The 13,196-nt window shown below is 43.1% G+C and overlaps 1 protein-coding gene across 1 annotated transcript; it reads right to left on the bottom strand.

Moving 5' to 3' along the window:
* Positions 1-4,229: 4,229 nt before the first annotated feature.
* On the bottom strand, positions 4,230-12,713 carry LOC131272136 (facilitated trehalose transporter Tret1). The gene is made up of 6 exons (XM_058273778.1): positions 12,518-12,713; positions 8,078-8,210; positions 7,805-7,936; positions 5,645-5,830; positions 5,331-5,575; positions 4,230-5,254 (listed from the first exon to the last, which is right to left on the bottom strand). Exons 2-6 carry the CDS (start codon positions 8,181-8,183, stop codon positions 4,481-4,483), a joined length of 1,443 nt encoding a protein of 480 aa, XP_058129761.1. The 5' UTR covers positions 8,184-8,210; positions 12,518-12,713; the 3' UTR covers positions 4,230-4,480.
* Positions 12,714-13,196: the final 483 nt, after the last annotated feature.

Raw genomic sequence — 13,196 nt, 5'->3', positions numbered from 1 at the left:
AAACTTGGGTACATCCTTTCTTTGCCAGATTGATCTGGTTTCATCTGCTCATCGTACCGTTTCTGTACCCGAGCCGTTTCGCAACGCATATGTTTTCTTCCATCTACCGTCTCATATCATGAACTTTTCTTGTTATATTCAGAACAAGTTTTTAAGCTTCTCGCAGCCATGCATATATTGTTCGATTAATTGTTGCCACACATTATCAGCTGATAATTTTGCTAACGGGGCAGAACATCCGTTAGCCTTTCTCCGACGATGCCTGCGCCACGACAAGTTAAAAGGACAAACGTGGCATTCAGGAACGAAGTGTAGCTCTCGACATAATTTCCGTGCCCACGGTAGCCGGTGATATTGCGGTCGTAATTAACAAAGAAGTAATTATCGTAGCTGATCTACCAGCTCTTAGAGTTTGTGATTGTCAACGAGCTGACCTATTCGAGAACTGGAAATGCTATTCTGCTGAACACACAGGGCCACATTGCGATCGGCTGATTCGTACTTGATACTATTCTATAAAAAGGTACATTAGCTTTTAGATGATACAAGGTCGACGTTGAGATATGGTCCTAGAATAGAGGAAAATTTGTACCACCTGAGTAAATCTCTGATTTATTTTTGCATGGCAGGAATTTTACCACACTTTCCAGCAAAGCCTTGAACACGAAAGAGTTGAATAATATAGGATGAACTGTAAATCAGTACATGCTTTTTAAAGCATCTTTTTTGCAGCTTTTTTGCACATTTTCTCGATTTGGCAAATTCGCTTCTTTTGCACTTCGTTGACTGTTACGGACATACATATGGAAATTAGTTCATAGGAAGTAATGTTCACAATTTAAGTCATTTGGTAGACGACGTGTAAAACGCTTTGGCATATTGTCTAATTTTAGTGCATATCCTTTCGAAAGTAAATTGTATCAGATTAAAAAAATTATTCGATCTGGATATAAACCGTTGGCACAAATAGCTAAACGCATCAACGAAATCTATGAATTCGGTGAACAAAAATTCCCTACACAATCTTCAAATCCACAATTGAAACAGCCAATTGTGAAAAAAAGTAATATCGCTAGCAATTCAACTGATATTAATATCGCCAAATATGTATGCGTCGAGTTTGAGGATTATTGTTTGAAAAATGATAGCAAAAATAAGTGGTTCTTAACTAAAGAAAATGAAATAGTAGAAATGAAATATGGTTTAGAGTCCAATGATACTATTTCGAATCACGGAATACCAGTGTCAACGATCAGAGGTTATTTTTCGAAAAACCAATAAGATCCTCCTATTTAAACATTTATGTTTCATCTTTGACACAAAATTCGCAAATTCGCAAAATTCGCAAAATGCTCGAAATTCGTCTTGATTTCATTTAAACATTTACAAATTTTAATTCCGCAAGCATAGAACTGTTCAACGACCTTTTTAAACGGAGAGTCGTGATTGGTCGCCCCGAACCGGTCAAAACCGGTTCTCCGAAACCGATTTATGACCTTGAAGAACCGTTTCGTAGAACCGGTTATGAACCAGTTATTTCGACCGGTTCGGGCCGACCAATCACAGGCCTCCGTTTAATGTGTCCGTTGAACAGTTCTAAAATGATTGCGGAATTTAAATTTACAAAATGTTTAATTAAATCAAGACGAATTTCGAGCATAGTCTTTATCACAGGATATTGGTAGATACAAGTTTACGACATCGGCATGCTTTACAAGTTTTCTGACCGGCAATAGAAGAGAAAATAAAAGTGTATTTCGTTGATTTACAAGTTGGAATATACTTTGAAAAGATAATTTCAGTGTCGAAATGTACAATATCAATTTAACAAATTATATGTATTTAGAGCCCATGTAACATTTTAAGTTTTATCATGGTTCTAACGATGTTGTTCATGCTCATCATTAAGTCTCATCTTAAGAGTAAAATATCTTAAAGGCTGTGATAAAACCTTCATAAACCCGTTTTAAGTGTAAGAGGGCCCACTCTACAGAACGTTGTCAAAACCATCCCTTAAAACCTTTTCTAGACCAAAAATCACTGATTGGTTTTAAGAGAAGGTTTTAAGAAGGATTTAACAGCGAATTGACAGACTCTTCAAATCTGCTAAGATTTTAGATTTAATGAGCGGTTTTATAGCTATCCTCAAAAGGTTTTAAGGATGTCAAAATTATTAAAACTATTTTGCCTGCTGAGAAACCTCTATAAAACCAATTGGACTTGGTACACCCATGTTAAAACATTGATAAAACTTGTTAAAGTCTAATAGGTCTTGAAAATGTTACTTGGGAGTAGACGGTAAAAACGTGTGTTCCAAAAATTTAATTCCTTACGCAAAGTGTTGTTAATGAAAGGACTTACTGCTACTAGAAATTAAAACATTTTACCAGCTTTCAGTTATAATTACTTCACAGCATCGGTTATATTCAGTTTTCTGTACCACCTGAAGAATCGGTTTGCGTAATAACAATTAATGTTGTATATTGTCACAAAACAAATGCAGTGGTATTTTTCCTGCATAAAAGATAAAAAAGCAATTAAAGGTACTTCCCTAGTTCTGGAGTATATCAATCAAGCCATTGGAAGTGAAGAAAAATGATGATATTATACTTACCATCGGTCTCATCATACCTCAGCACTTTTGAGCTTAAAAACGTGACATATGATAATTCCATTCTGCACGTAATTTAAAACACAATGGCGTAAGCTCGAAGTAAATTAATCATCGCTGCTTGGTCACGCTGGTGACTGTCTCTCGTTTATCACCGGCTAAATCCAATTCCACCGAATGAAACACAAGAAGTTATGACCGTTATTTACGCTACTTGATGATTCTTTCATGTAACCAGCACACGAAACGTGATGAATAGGCTATATCGCACACTTATATTACAGCAGTATGATCGCTCAAATGACTACTACATACTGTGGCCAACTGCCATATTGTATACAGGTAGCGGGTTGGACACGTTTTACATATTCTTGTTTCCTCATTAAACATTTATTATTCTTATCTATAGTAAAATTCGCAAAGCGCTCAGTGTACGCAACTGCGATCGATTTGCATTGTGATTTTGTATGTCTGCTTCAAAAATAACATCCGGTGCGCTGGTCCATCTCCGGTGGGAACCGATCTACGGTCAGGGGAAGGAGTGCGTGTGTGTTTTGCTTTAGTTACCTGACATCATACCGCTCCACCAAGCATCCCAATTTAACCAACGACACCCGAATATGGAAGCGCAAGATCCGACTAAAGCGTTCACCATTCGCTAAAATGTTAGCGTTTCGGGTCCTCTAGGGACAGTTATTATTTTATTTTCTGCATTCTCTTATTCCTCTGATATGGCACCGCGAACGAAATGTTATTTTAAACACTACTCGAAACCTGTACGTTGAACGGAAATTTGACAAATATGAATTTTTTGTTTTTACGGAACAATGTTTCAACACAATCTTGAGGTGTTAACGGTTATTCTATGTGAAGGTATTAGCACGTAAGAGAGGAAAATGTTCATCGGAGGTATTTTCGGGGAAAGATTCGCCTAGGAATTCCAGTACCTTGGTTGGTAGGAAAATCTTCGAAAAATATTGTACCAGTTGTTTTGCCTGATATGATAGGAATATAGTGAGATTGTAAATTTTAAAAGTAGGAACTTGTTAGGCTTCCCCTCCCAAGTTACAAGTGATTTCTGCCAGAAAAGATTGTGTGTACAAGGAACATCTAACGATGGTTCGTTTTGAACTCCAAATTGATAAACATTCATTGACTAATGCATAGCTGCATTGGTTAGCAATTCTTGTGGTGCTAGGCCTAAACCATCACTCGGTAGCTCAGTCGGTTGCTTATAAACACGCTCTATAGCGTACTTCTCTTATGGGTTTGCACGCACTTTCTCGTTCGATCGCAACAAATTTAACGCAATCTAACCTAACACTTTTAAAACGTATCAACATATGCTCAGTTTTAATTACCAATCTCATCTTGGACCGTCCTCTAAGTGGCAAACAGTAAAATGCAAGCCTCGTTCATGTGCACAACCCTCGTGTGTTCCTCTCAAATTGCACTACGTTTTGCTAAACTTCGTTCCTTGACGCACGGCGAGGTTTAAACCCGTGACTAATGGCAATGCTTCGCCTTCTTTTTTGCTAAATTGCTTGACACTGAAAGCGGCCGGCACAAAGGAACAACAAACTAATAAAACTCCTATACTACCCACGTAACGTTAACGAACCGAGAATATCTTCAGACTTTTTAGCACTAAACCGTTACTTTATATATAGTGGGCCCGGGCAGCTACATATAGTAACATATTTACAACACGTTAAAATAAGCCAATTAAAACAAAGACGACCTAAACAAAAGTAAAAATCAACCACTGGCTAGAAAAAAAACAGGGAGCTTTTACGAGATAAAAACTGAGACGCACTAGTGGGTGGTTGCTGGCTTTGTCGAACTGCTATCGCGAATAGTCTTCCGCTTCTACTTCTTGCCAGCGAGAATGGCCTGTATTTGCGCGTTGGTCTTGCCCTTCGTTTCCGGCACCTTGAAGAACACGTACACCGTACAGACGATCATCCACGCGCCGAAGAACCAGAACGTCCAGTCCGAACCGAGCACCTCCTGCATCGTACCGAAGCTCTTCGTCACCAGGAACACCAGCGTCCAGTTGAACATTACAGCCAGCGCGGAAGCGAGTCCCTTGATGTCCGGGGCACACAGCTCACCCATCATCATCCACGGAATCGGACCGAAGCCAAGCGAGAAGCTGACGATAAACAGTACGACGGAAGCGAGCGGCATCCAGCCGAGGTTCGACACGTCCACCTTATCGTTCTGCAGCTTAAAGTAGACGCCGAGTGCGATCAAGCAGGAGCCCATGATGACGCAGCTTTGCAGCAGCAGTATCCGACGGCCGGCCTTATCGATCAGCACGGAGGAGGCGAACGTCATGACCACTTGCACAACACCGACCACAATCGAGCATACGGCCGGGTCCATGGTACTTCCGGCCGACTGGAAGATCGGAGCCGTGTAGAAGATCACCGCGTTAATGCCGGAGAACTGCTGGAAGAACATCAGCAGCAGCGAAATGAAGAGAGCCGACCGGTTGGTGGCGTTGGTGAAAAGGTCCGACACCTTCGCCTCGCCCGACGCTGCGTCGAGATCGGACTGGATGGTTTGGAGCGCCGACTGGGTGTCGGCATTTGGGCCCCAGAACCATTTCAGTGCCACACCAGCGTCGATACGGCGTCCCTAGAGAGAAACAAAAAAGACGAGGTTAACTCCCGTTCCAGATTGCACCTACTTTCGCCTTCGGGGTCCAGCATACCTTTTTCACCAAAAAGACCGGGCTCTCGGGCACGATAAACATCGCTACGATCAGCAGGACCGGGAAAATGGCGCACAGGATGCTCAACGTCACCCAATGCGTGTACGAACCGACGGCGTACACGAACAGAATGCCCACGGTCAGATGCAGTTGGAAGAATGCTCCCAGGGCGCCACGGATTGACGTTTCTGCCACTTCCGACACGAACATTGGTGCCACGACACACGACGCGCCCGTTGCAATACCTAGAGAAATAAGAAATAGCAATGAATGTGTGGGGGAAGCTGAAGACGAGCACATATTTCCGTACTCACCAATAATTAACCGACCGGCGTACAGCATTCCAGCGCCGTTTGCGAAGATAATCAAAGTCCAGCTAATGAGGTACGGTAGCGCCAGAGCCATCGTCGTGTACTTGCGGCCGATTTTCTCCGCCAAATAGCCCGCTGGCAGGGCACCGAGGAAGGCCCCGATAGCCAGGATCGCACCAACCCAGGAGCCTGAAAAGCAAAACATGGTGAATAAATATTTCAGAACACGTTTGATAAGCTTGATCTGAATATAAGAACCCCTGTAAAATCTAATGGCTGAACAATTTGAATTGATCTTCCCATATGCATCGCATAAACTTCAAGCAAACAAAACTCATACGTGATTAATGGACTACCGCAGATAGCCCGAGCATGGCCTTTCATAAATAGCAAAATAAAATCACCCAACACAGCGTCTTCTATCTTAATTACCTTTTCAAGAGCATCCCACTCCACCTGAAAGTCGACAGCTTATATGCCACCAGACTAATAAAGTAATAATAATAATATTTGCACATCCAATCGACTCGCTCCTCCTCTTTCACTCCTCGCCTTACGATCGATTACACAATCGATCCAGGCACTTGTGCTTACATTATCGACATCAGAGTGTATTGAGGAATGAGCGTAATTTGCGATGCATTAAAAATGCATCAGCCAGTTATTGCTTCCAGCACGCACCAGCTCCAGACGGTGTGTAGGGATGCGTTCCACGCCTGTACCGTTTGTGGTGAATGAGTGTTTAATTTATACTAAACGTACCTCGTTGTGACATTCCCGCTTCCCTCTGCGGAAGGTACATCCCCTACGGGGGGAATACTGAGTGGGGGGAAAACAAGTTTCTCTTCGATGCTCAAAAGTTCCGTACGAACCGGTTACAGCACGAGACATGGAAAGCACTCGAGATGCATTTCAGGGGAACTTCATGGAGGTGATTTTTGTCGAGCAACGAATTATGTAAAGTTTTTGGGAATGTTGTGCATGTGATTTAAAATAATCCACAACAACAATCAAATAGGTTCATTTTCTTTTTTAAGCCGGTTATAAAATTAACTAAAACATTATTCCTTTTAACATTGGTAAAAGTTGGTTGGTTTTCTTTACTCTTAGAAATGTAAGTCTGTTCATTTGTACGATACATAATTAACCTTGGGCAGAGGCGGATTAAGCATTCTAGGGGCCCCAAGCAGCTATAAGTTGGAGGCCCCAAAAACATGCAATACTTTCAGCACTCAATTCTATATTCCAAAATTTATAAAATTTCACCAATTAGAGAACTAATTTATTTTTATTTTTTTAATTAATTTCTTTTTGCGATTTAAAATTGACAATTTTGAAATGTTTCAAAAAGAAAAGGCACGAATGTTAATCAAATTTACTTTATTTGAAAATGTGCAGCACATTACTTTTGCTAATCCAGGTCCTTAAGCTATTGTGAGCATTTTCCTCTTCTTTAATCAAATTTCTACACTGATCTCTTTCATTTTCGTCTGTACATCATTCTCATATTTTAACCTAAAAAATACGGCACCTGTTTTGGATCAAAATACAATTCAGATAAGCTGCATCATTCTGACATTTTCATATTTTTTATTTATTTTCATTCAATAGTAAATTCATAACCTCATTACGCATTTGATAAACAATCAACTTTGTTGTAAAATGATAAACCTAATTTCAATATTAAATTAAAAAAAATGCGCCAAAATCCCGGGGCCCCAAGCAACTGCTTAGTTTGCTTACTCTATGATCCGCCTCTGACCTTGGGTCACATAAATACATAAGAATAACACTCGATCCTAACTTCTTTGAAGGCGCCGACAAGTGGCTGAGGTTGCATTTATCAGTGCTCCGGAGGTAAATACAATCAATCTTCATGATCGCATTCAGCAGGAAAGCCGCACTACTACTCGAGTGTCGAAACAGCCACGGTTGTCAAGTGGCCAATAGATAGCCATTGTTGTAGCAACGAAAACTTCACCACGACTACCTCCGTGGGAGCCTTTTTTACGACCCAATCGATGGCGCGAAAACGTCATCCATCGGTCGTTAGCGATAAGGGCGAGCTTCCGATAAGGCCGCAATCAGTGTCTTCATAGGTGGTTCAGGATTAAGTCAGTGAGGGTTACGAGTACCTACCTGGTACTCGTGGTGGTAGCCTACCTTCGTCCTGCGTCAGTTGAAATCCGTCGCGTTCCTGAACGACCGTGCTGGTCTGGTTTTCCGGGACGAGCTGAGCCAGCACCGGGGAGGTCCATGCCAGCGCCGTACCGCCACTTACGGCCGCCATGCAAACTGCGAAGAAGACGACGAAGAGCACGCGTCGTTAATCTATATGCTTATTACCTCATTCACACAATTGAGAGGCTGCGCGCGTTGTGCGTGGAAAACGATATTTCTGGACGGAAGATTGTCAACTTCAATTATGACACTTACTTCCGAGGGCGGCGATGAACTGGTTGCGCTTCGTCGTCGAACCTTGCCCCTCCGGGATTGGGTCGTAGAGCATGGGGTTTGTGGCCCCGGGTGCATTGTTGCTCATGTTGAAGGTTGCCGTTCAACTATAGTCCTGCAGGGAGGAGAAGAAGTGGTAGATTCGGTCAGTTGCATCGAATTTTCAAGGCGCCCGTCGTTGACTACGCTATGAGTGTCTTCTATTTTCAACTATTTCAACAAAGTCCCGCAGCGGGAGGCGGTCGGTGTGAAGTGAAAATTCAATATTTAACCACTCATTCTACACAAACACCGTTTCCGATATTCTCTACGCCTGGGCAAACGGTGCAAAAACGTGCTGCACGATGCACATTGGCACGTAAAGTGCAGTATTGACCGACTGGCCTATTAATTCACGGCACGGCACACACCCTGCCCACGGCTAAGGGTGTGGACCAAAGTGGCCTCTCCTGGGAGTCGGCGAAATGTAAATAAAAGCACCGTAAGTCCACCGTACGGAGAAGTACACACTGCCAACGCCGGAACGACGACTAAATGGTTAAGAATGCTTGAGTGGATGAGCCAACTATTACTTCCGGCAGTTAGGTTTCGGCCGTCTATTCGTCAATCGGTCAATTTCATCGTACGGAGAAGATTCAACGAACACATTAGATAGGGTTCTCGAAGCGAACGCTAATAAAAAGAAACAGCTCTAAGGAACCCCTTATCCGCTTTCAGGGATACTAAAACCCATTTCTTCAATTTCTAGTGCATAAAGTAATTTAAAATTATTTTTCTTATATATTTTATTATAATTTATATTATAATTAATGTGTTTCAACTAACGTTCAATATCGGGTCATAAGTCATAATGAGTCAGTTTGATACTAAAATGTTCAAGCCCCAAATGATAATTTTTCATCCTTTCTCCTTCTCTGTCAGATGATCCCTGACTGCATCCAATCATTCCTGATGGTCCTATCGAATATCATAACGAGAAAAACGAGACCTTCTCCCTCGGCTGTTAAAAATATCCCAAATCCGAGGGTGTGTCTAAGCAGAAGTCGCAATTTACCAGAAATTTTGGTCAAAACCCACTACGATACGTCGGCTACCGAATGAACGTTATTTGACCGGGGGAGTAGAAATTTGAAACTCGAATTCCTTAGATCCACCCCTGCCCCAGGTCCACCATGACCGCCTTGACGTAGGGTTCGGAAAAGCGAAGAAAATTGCTTCCTTCTCAACGACACGCCGACGCTAAAGACGCACCGTAACGTAAACCGATCGCGTTAACGGTTTGTCCTCCAAATAACCTCCGCCTGTGATGCCGTGTAGCACACAATTTTCACGTCCCGCGGAAAACTTGCTCCCTTAGCCGTACCCCCTCCTAGACCTGTTGGTGAGTGGATTTTCGTTTGTTTACATACGCACACAAATGCACCGCCGGTTTTCACAGGCAATAGGGAAAAACTTATATGGCGAACTCGTAAATATAGCAACAGGATTGCATTCGAATGAGGAAAAGGAAACAGAGAGAGAAAAAAGGGAAAGTAGGAAAGGGAGAGCGATAGGCAAGTAGTGATACGAAGTGCGCTGAATGTTTTGAATCGCTACTGCATCGAATGTCCATGTTGTTTTAATTTCTCATCCAGCTTACTAAGCAATGTTTGTTGCACTTATTACTAATTTTATAATGCACGTGTGTTCGAAAGATTAATAGACCTCAAAGGTCAACGCAGTAGCATCACGTAACGGTATGGCGCCACTGGGAAAGTAACGGGGATTTATATTAAAGGGCGAGACAAGTTTACAAAACTGATAACTGCCGCGTGAAAACATGATCTTTCAATCAGGAAGAGCTTATGGGAAGTGTATTAGTTATGTCAAATATTAGAAAAAGATCCTATACAATCTGTTCAATTTTCTAAACAACTGCCAACAACTTGTTGGTATTTGTTCGATAGCCAAACTATGACCTATCGAGATTTAAGTTAGCTTTATCTTCGGTTAGGGAATTCTTCGTGGGTTCATTTGCCATCATTTCAAGGACTTTATGAGACAACATGTTAGTATCTAGTTCAATAAAATTCACAAATATTCCAACCAAAGGCAACAACCAAGGCAACCATGAACATACTCGTCCAATCTCATGCTAGATGCGTCAAATCGAAGGGGCAAAGTCTCCGAGAAGGAACAGATCTTCAGATGCACTTCAGCGCCTCCACAAACATTTACATTACAAACCGATGCAATTCCTTCGAGAAACATGCATCGAGGCTACCAATTTGCTCGTCGAGAAACTGAGCCGTCAAAACATCGTCGCCGGCTTATCAGACGAGTCGTTGATATGGAAATATCAAATCACACCATATTAACCCGAAACGCACGTCAAATGCATTAGTAGCCAATTAGCTGTACGGACGAAATGGATGGTAAGAACCGGTAAAAACAGGTTAATCCTCAACCCTGTACAGTAGGAATGGGGGAAACTATCTCCGTCGAAGATCTCTATTCAACCGATCAGCTGCAATTGATTTAATGCCGGAATCTTATCGAATGCAACCGGCGGAAATGGTTTTTTTTTTGCGGCGGCAATCATGTGGGAAATGCGTGCACCGCACGCTCATCTCGATTAACCGAAATTTAACACTGGGGGTCTCTTTTTTTTCTTTCTTCTTGTTTGATAAGATAATTGAGCACATGGTAAGATCATGACGCCAAGATACGTGGTGTACGATATATCTCCAGAGTGGTGCGGGATCACTTTCAGAGTGCTATTGCATAATTCCCCTTTTTATTTTTTCCTTTTATCATTTACATGACCTTGAGTGTTACAACTTCTTGTGGAACATTCCGAAAATAAACCAAAGAATTGGAAATTTTCCCTTTGCAGATAGCGTGCCTTGTGATTCCCAAACCGTTTCAAGCCGGACAAATCTACGCGGGCTTCCGAGATACAACGTGCCCTCGGGGTGCCCTCTTGACACGGGTTACAATGTTATCGGGCCGTGCTCTTGATAAGACAACGCCGGGCCGATCAATTACTTGTATGCAGAAGATCCTGGCAGGGGGGTGTTGATTACTTAATTCCGTCAGTTTCCGCATCTTCATTGTACTCATTGTTTGTTCCCGCGTTTGGCTACTCCTCGGCCAAGGTCAACATTGGCTAGACCGTATGGAGGTTGGTATTATCTCAGTGCCCTTCTCTGCTTGGACAATTGGCTTATACACAGCGACATATCGACATAATAATCTGTTGTGGAAAAGCATGAAAATTTTCCCTTCGAACTTTTGATCTCATTCTTAAAACAAAACAAAATACGATCACTTTAAGCTGCCCGATATGCTCGGCAGATGTTTGCCAAAATGGGATGCGGATGGGCGTTATGGGCTCATCGTTAAACCGCCCCGCGATGTAGCGTCTTCGGCTTCGGTCTCGATCGACAAACAGAACCGGCTCGATCGTCGAACCGATCCGGGTCCTTGTGCCAATTGACGGGTTTCCCCGGCACACTGTTTGCATTAGCGTACTGTACGTAGCGATTGCTGGTGTGGTATGTGTATGGTGTGTGATGATATACAATTTTATTTGTAAGTAAAACGTGATAAAATTGACGATAGAGTGGCGGCTCCACAAACTTGTATTTCGTACGGCTCACATTGACTTCGGGGTCGGTTTCCCTTTTTTGTCATACACTCTCGTTCCCGTATGGCACTCTTTTTTGATGTGGCTCATCAGGTGCCTCCGTGTCACTTGCGTGTATTCTAATGGCGGGTTTATCATTTTTGGCTAGTTTCTTGTTTTTTTTTCGAATATCATGACATAAAGACCTTCATTTGTATCATGATAACAATTTTCATTATCTATTTGCTGGTACACCAGTGTTTGTCCCTGATGCCCACTGGGACGGAGGATGATGTGTATGCGTTCGGTACGGGTGCTGAATATACGACGAAAGTAAATAGTATACCAAAAAAATCGACCGCACGTTTCGCCATGTCGCGGCCACATGGGAAACGAGCGTTGCCACAAATTTCCATATCAAAAAAATAAATAAATATTCTGCTGGTATTGGTGGCTGTTTATCTGGTCGATCGTGGTCGATATTTTTATAATCGCCAGCTGTTGATCAATCGAACCACCACCAAAGTGGCTCTAGGTCACGTAAGGACAGTCGTAAGATCCTCGTGGCACTGTAACGGAAACCAGAAAACAAAGACAAAAATGCACTTCCTTGCAGAGTTCATGCCGGTAGAGGGCATGCACCGTTCGACGCTCGTTCCGAGCCATCCGAAGACACCACGTACAACCGCTTTTTGCATAATCCAAGCACCGCGAGGGCATTCACACCGGCATTCCTAATGGCACATTTGACATTTGCACTTGCCCCGGTTGGGGTGCATGCAAAGAGGAATCGGTTTTCGTACCGAATGTAGTACCTTTTACACGACGATTGGTAGTGGTCCGGAACAAATGGACGCCGATTTCACGCACGAAAGTTCACTTAACTATCACGGCAGAAAAAAACGAACAAGCAGATCAGTCGGATGTGACTGACCGACAAGGATTCCACTGCAACGGCCCACTGACAAACGGACACTTATAGACGACGACAACCGCTGAACCTCTGAACGGTTCGATCCGATCCGAGCGCGTGTTCAAGATGTACTAAATCGCGCGCGCGGGCCTCCACGGGACGCGTGTGGCCATTCGAAATGTTGTGTGTGTGTGTTTGCTTATGTACCGTGCGAGAGCAGGGCAGCCTGTGCATTCGCCTTTCGCTCTCTCAAGCGTGCGCCATCGCATCCTCTATCACCTCCAATACGATCGAGCCGTCCTCCCCCCAAAGGGCCACCAAGTAAACGAAGGATCGGCGAATGTTGTAGCCGAAATATGATAATCACATCAGCGTTTAGTATTTCTCTGCCCCTGCGCCGGTACACTTACGTCCCAGCATCCCCCTAGCCATGCTTATCGTTCCGCTTTTTCATCCCGCTTCTGCTCCCGAATACAAACATCTGTTATCACCATCTCAAGCAGGGCGACCTCTTGCTCGCTCTTTCTTGTGAGCCGGAACCTACCGAAACCTTACCCTACCATTGCGTCGTAAGCTCGATC

The sequence above is a fragment of the Anopheles coustani genome, chromosome 3 (genome assembly GCF_943734705.1).
Source record: "Anopheles coustani chromosome 3, idAnoCousDA_361_x.2, whole genome shotgun sequence".
Lineage (NCBI taxonomy): Eukaryota > Metazoa > Arthropoda > Insecta > Diptera > Culicidae > Anopheles > Anopheles coustani.
The sequence above is the reverse complement of the archived record's forward strand: the minus strand, read 5'-3'. Positions and strand labels throughout refer to the sequence as shown.

What these genes read in the sequence shown, in the direction of transcription:
- LOC131272136 (XM_058273778.1), bottom strand. Translation starts at nt 8,183, where the DNA reads ATGAGCAACAATGCACCCGGGGCCACAAACCCCATGCTCTACGACCCA. An exon ending in CGCCGGTCGGTTAATTATTG is followed by an intron (nt 5,576 to 5,644) that starts GTGAGTACGGAA and finishes TTATTTCTCTAG; the next exon opens with GTATTGCAACGGGCGCGTCG. An exon ending in CGGTCTTTTTGGTGAAAAAG is followed by an intron (nt 5,255 to 5,330) that starts GTATGCTGGACC and finishes GTTTCTCTCTAG; the next exon opens with GGACGCCGTATCGACGCTGG.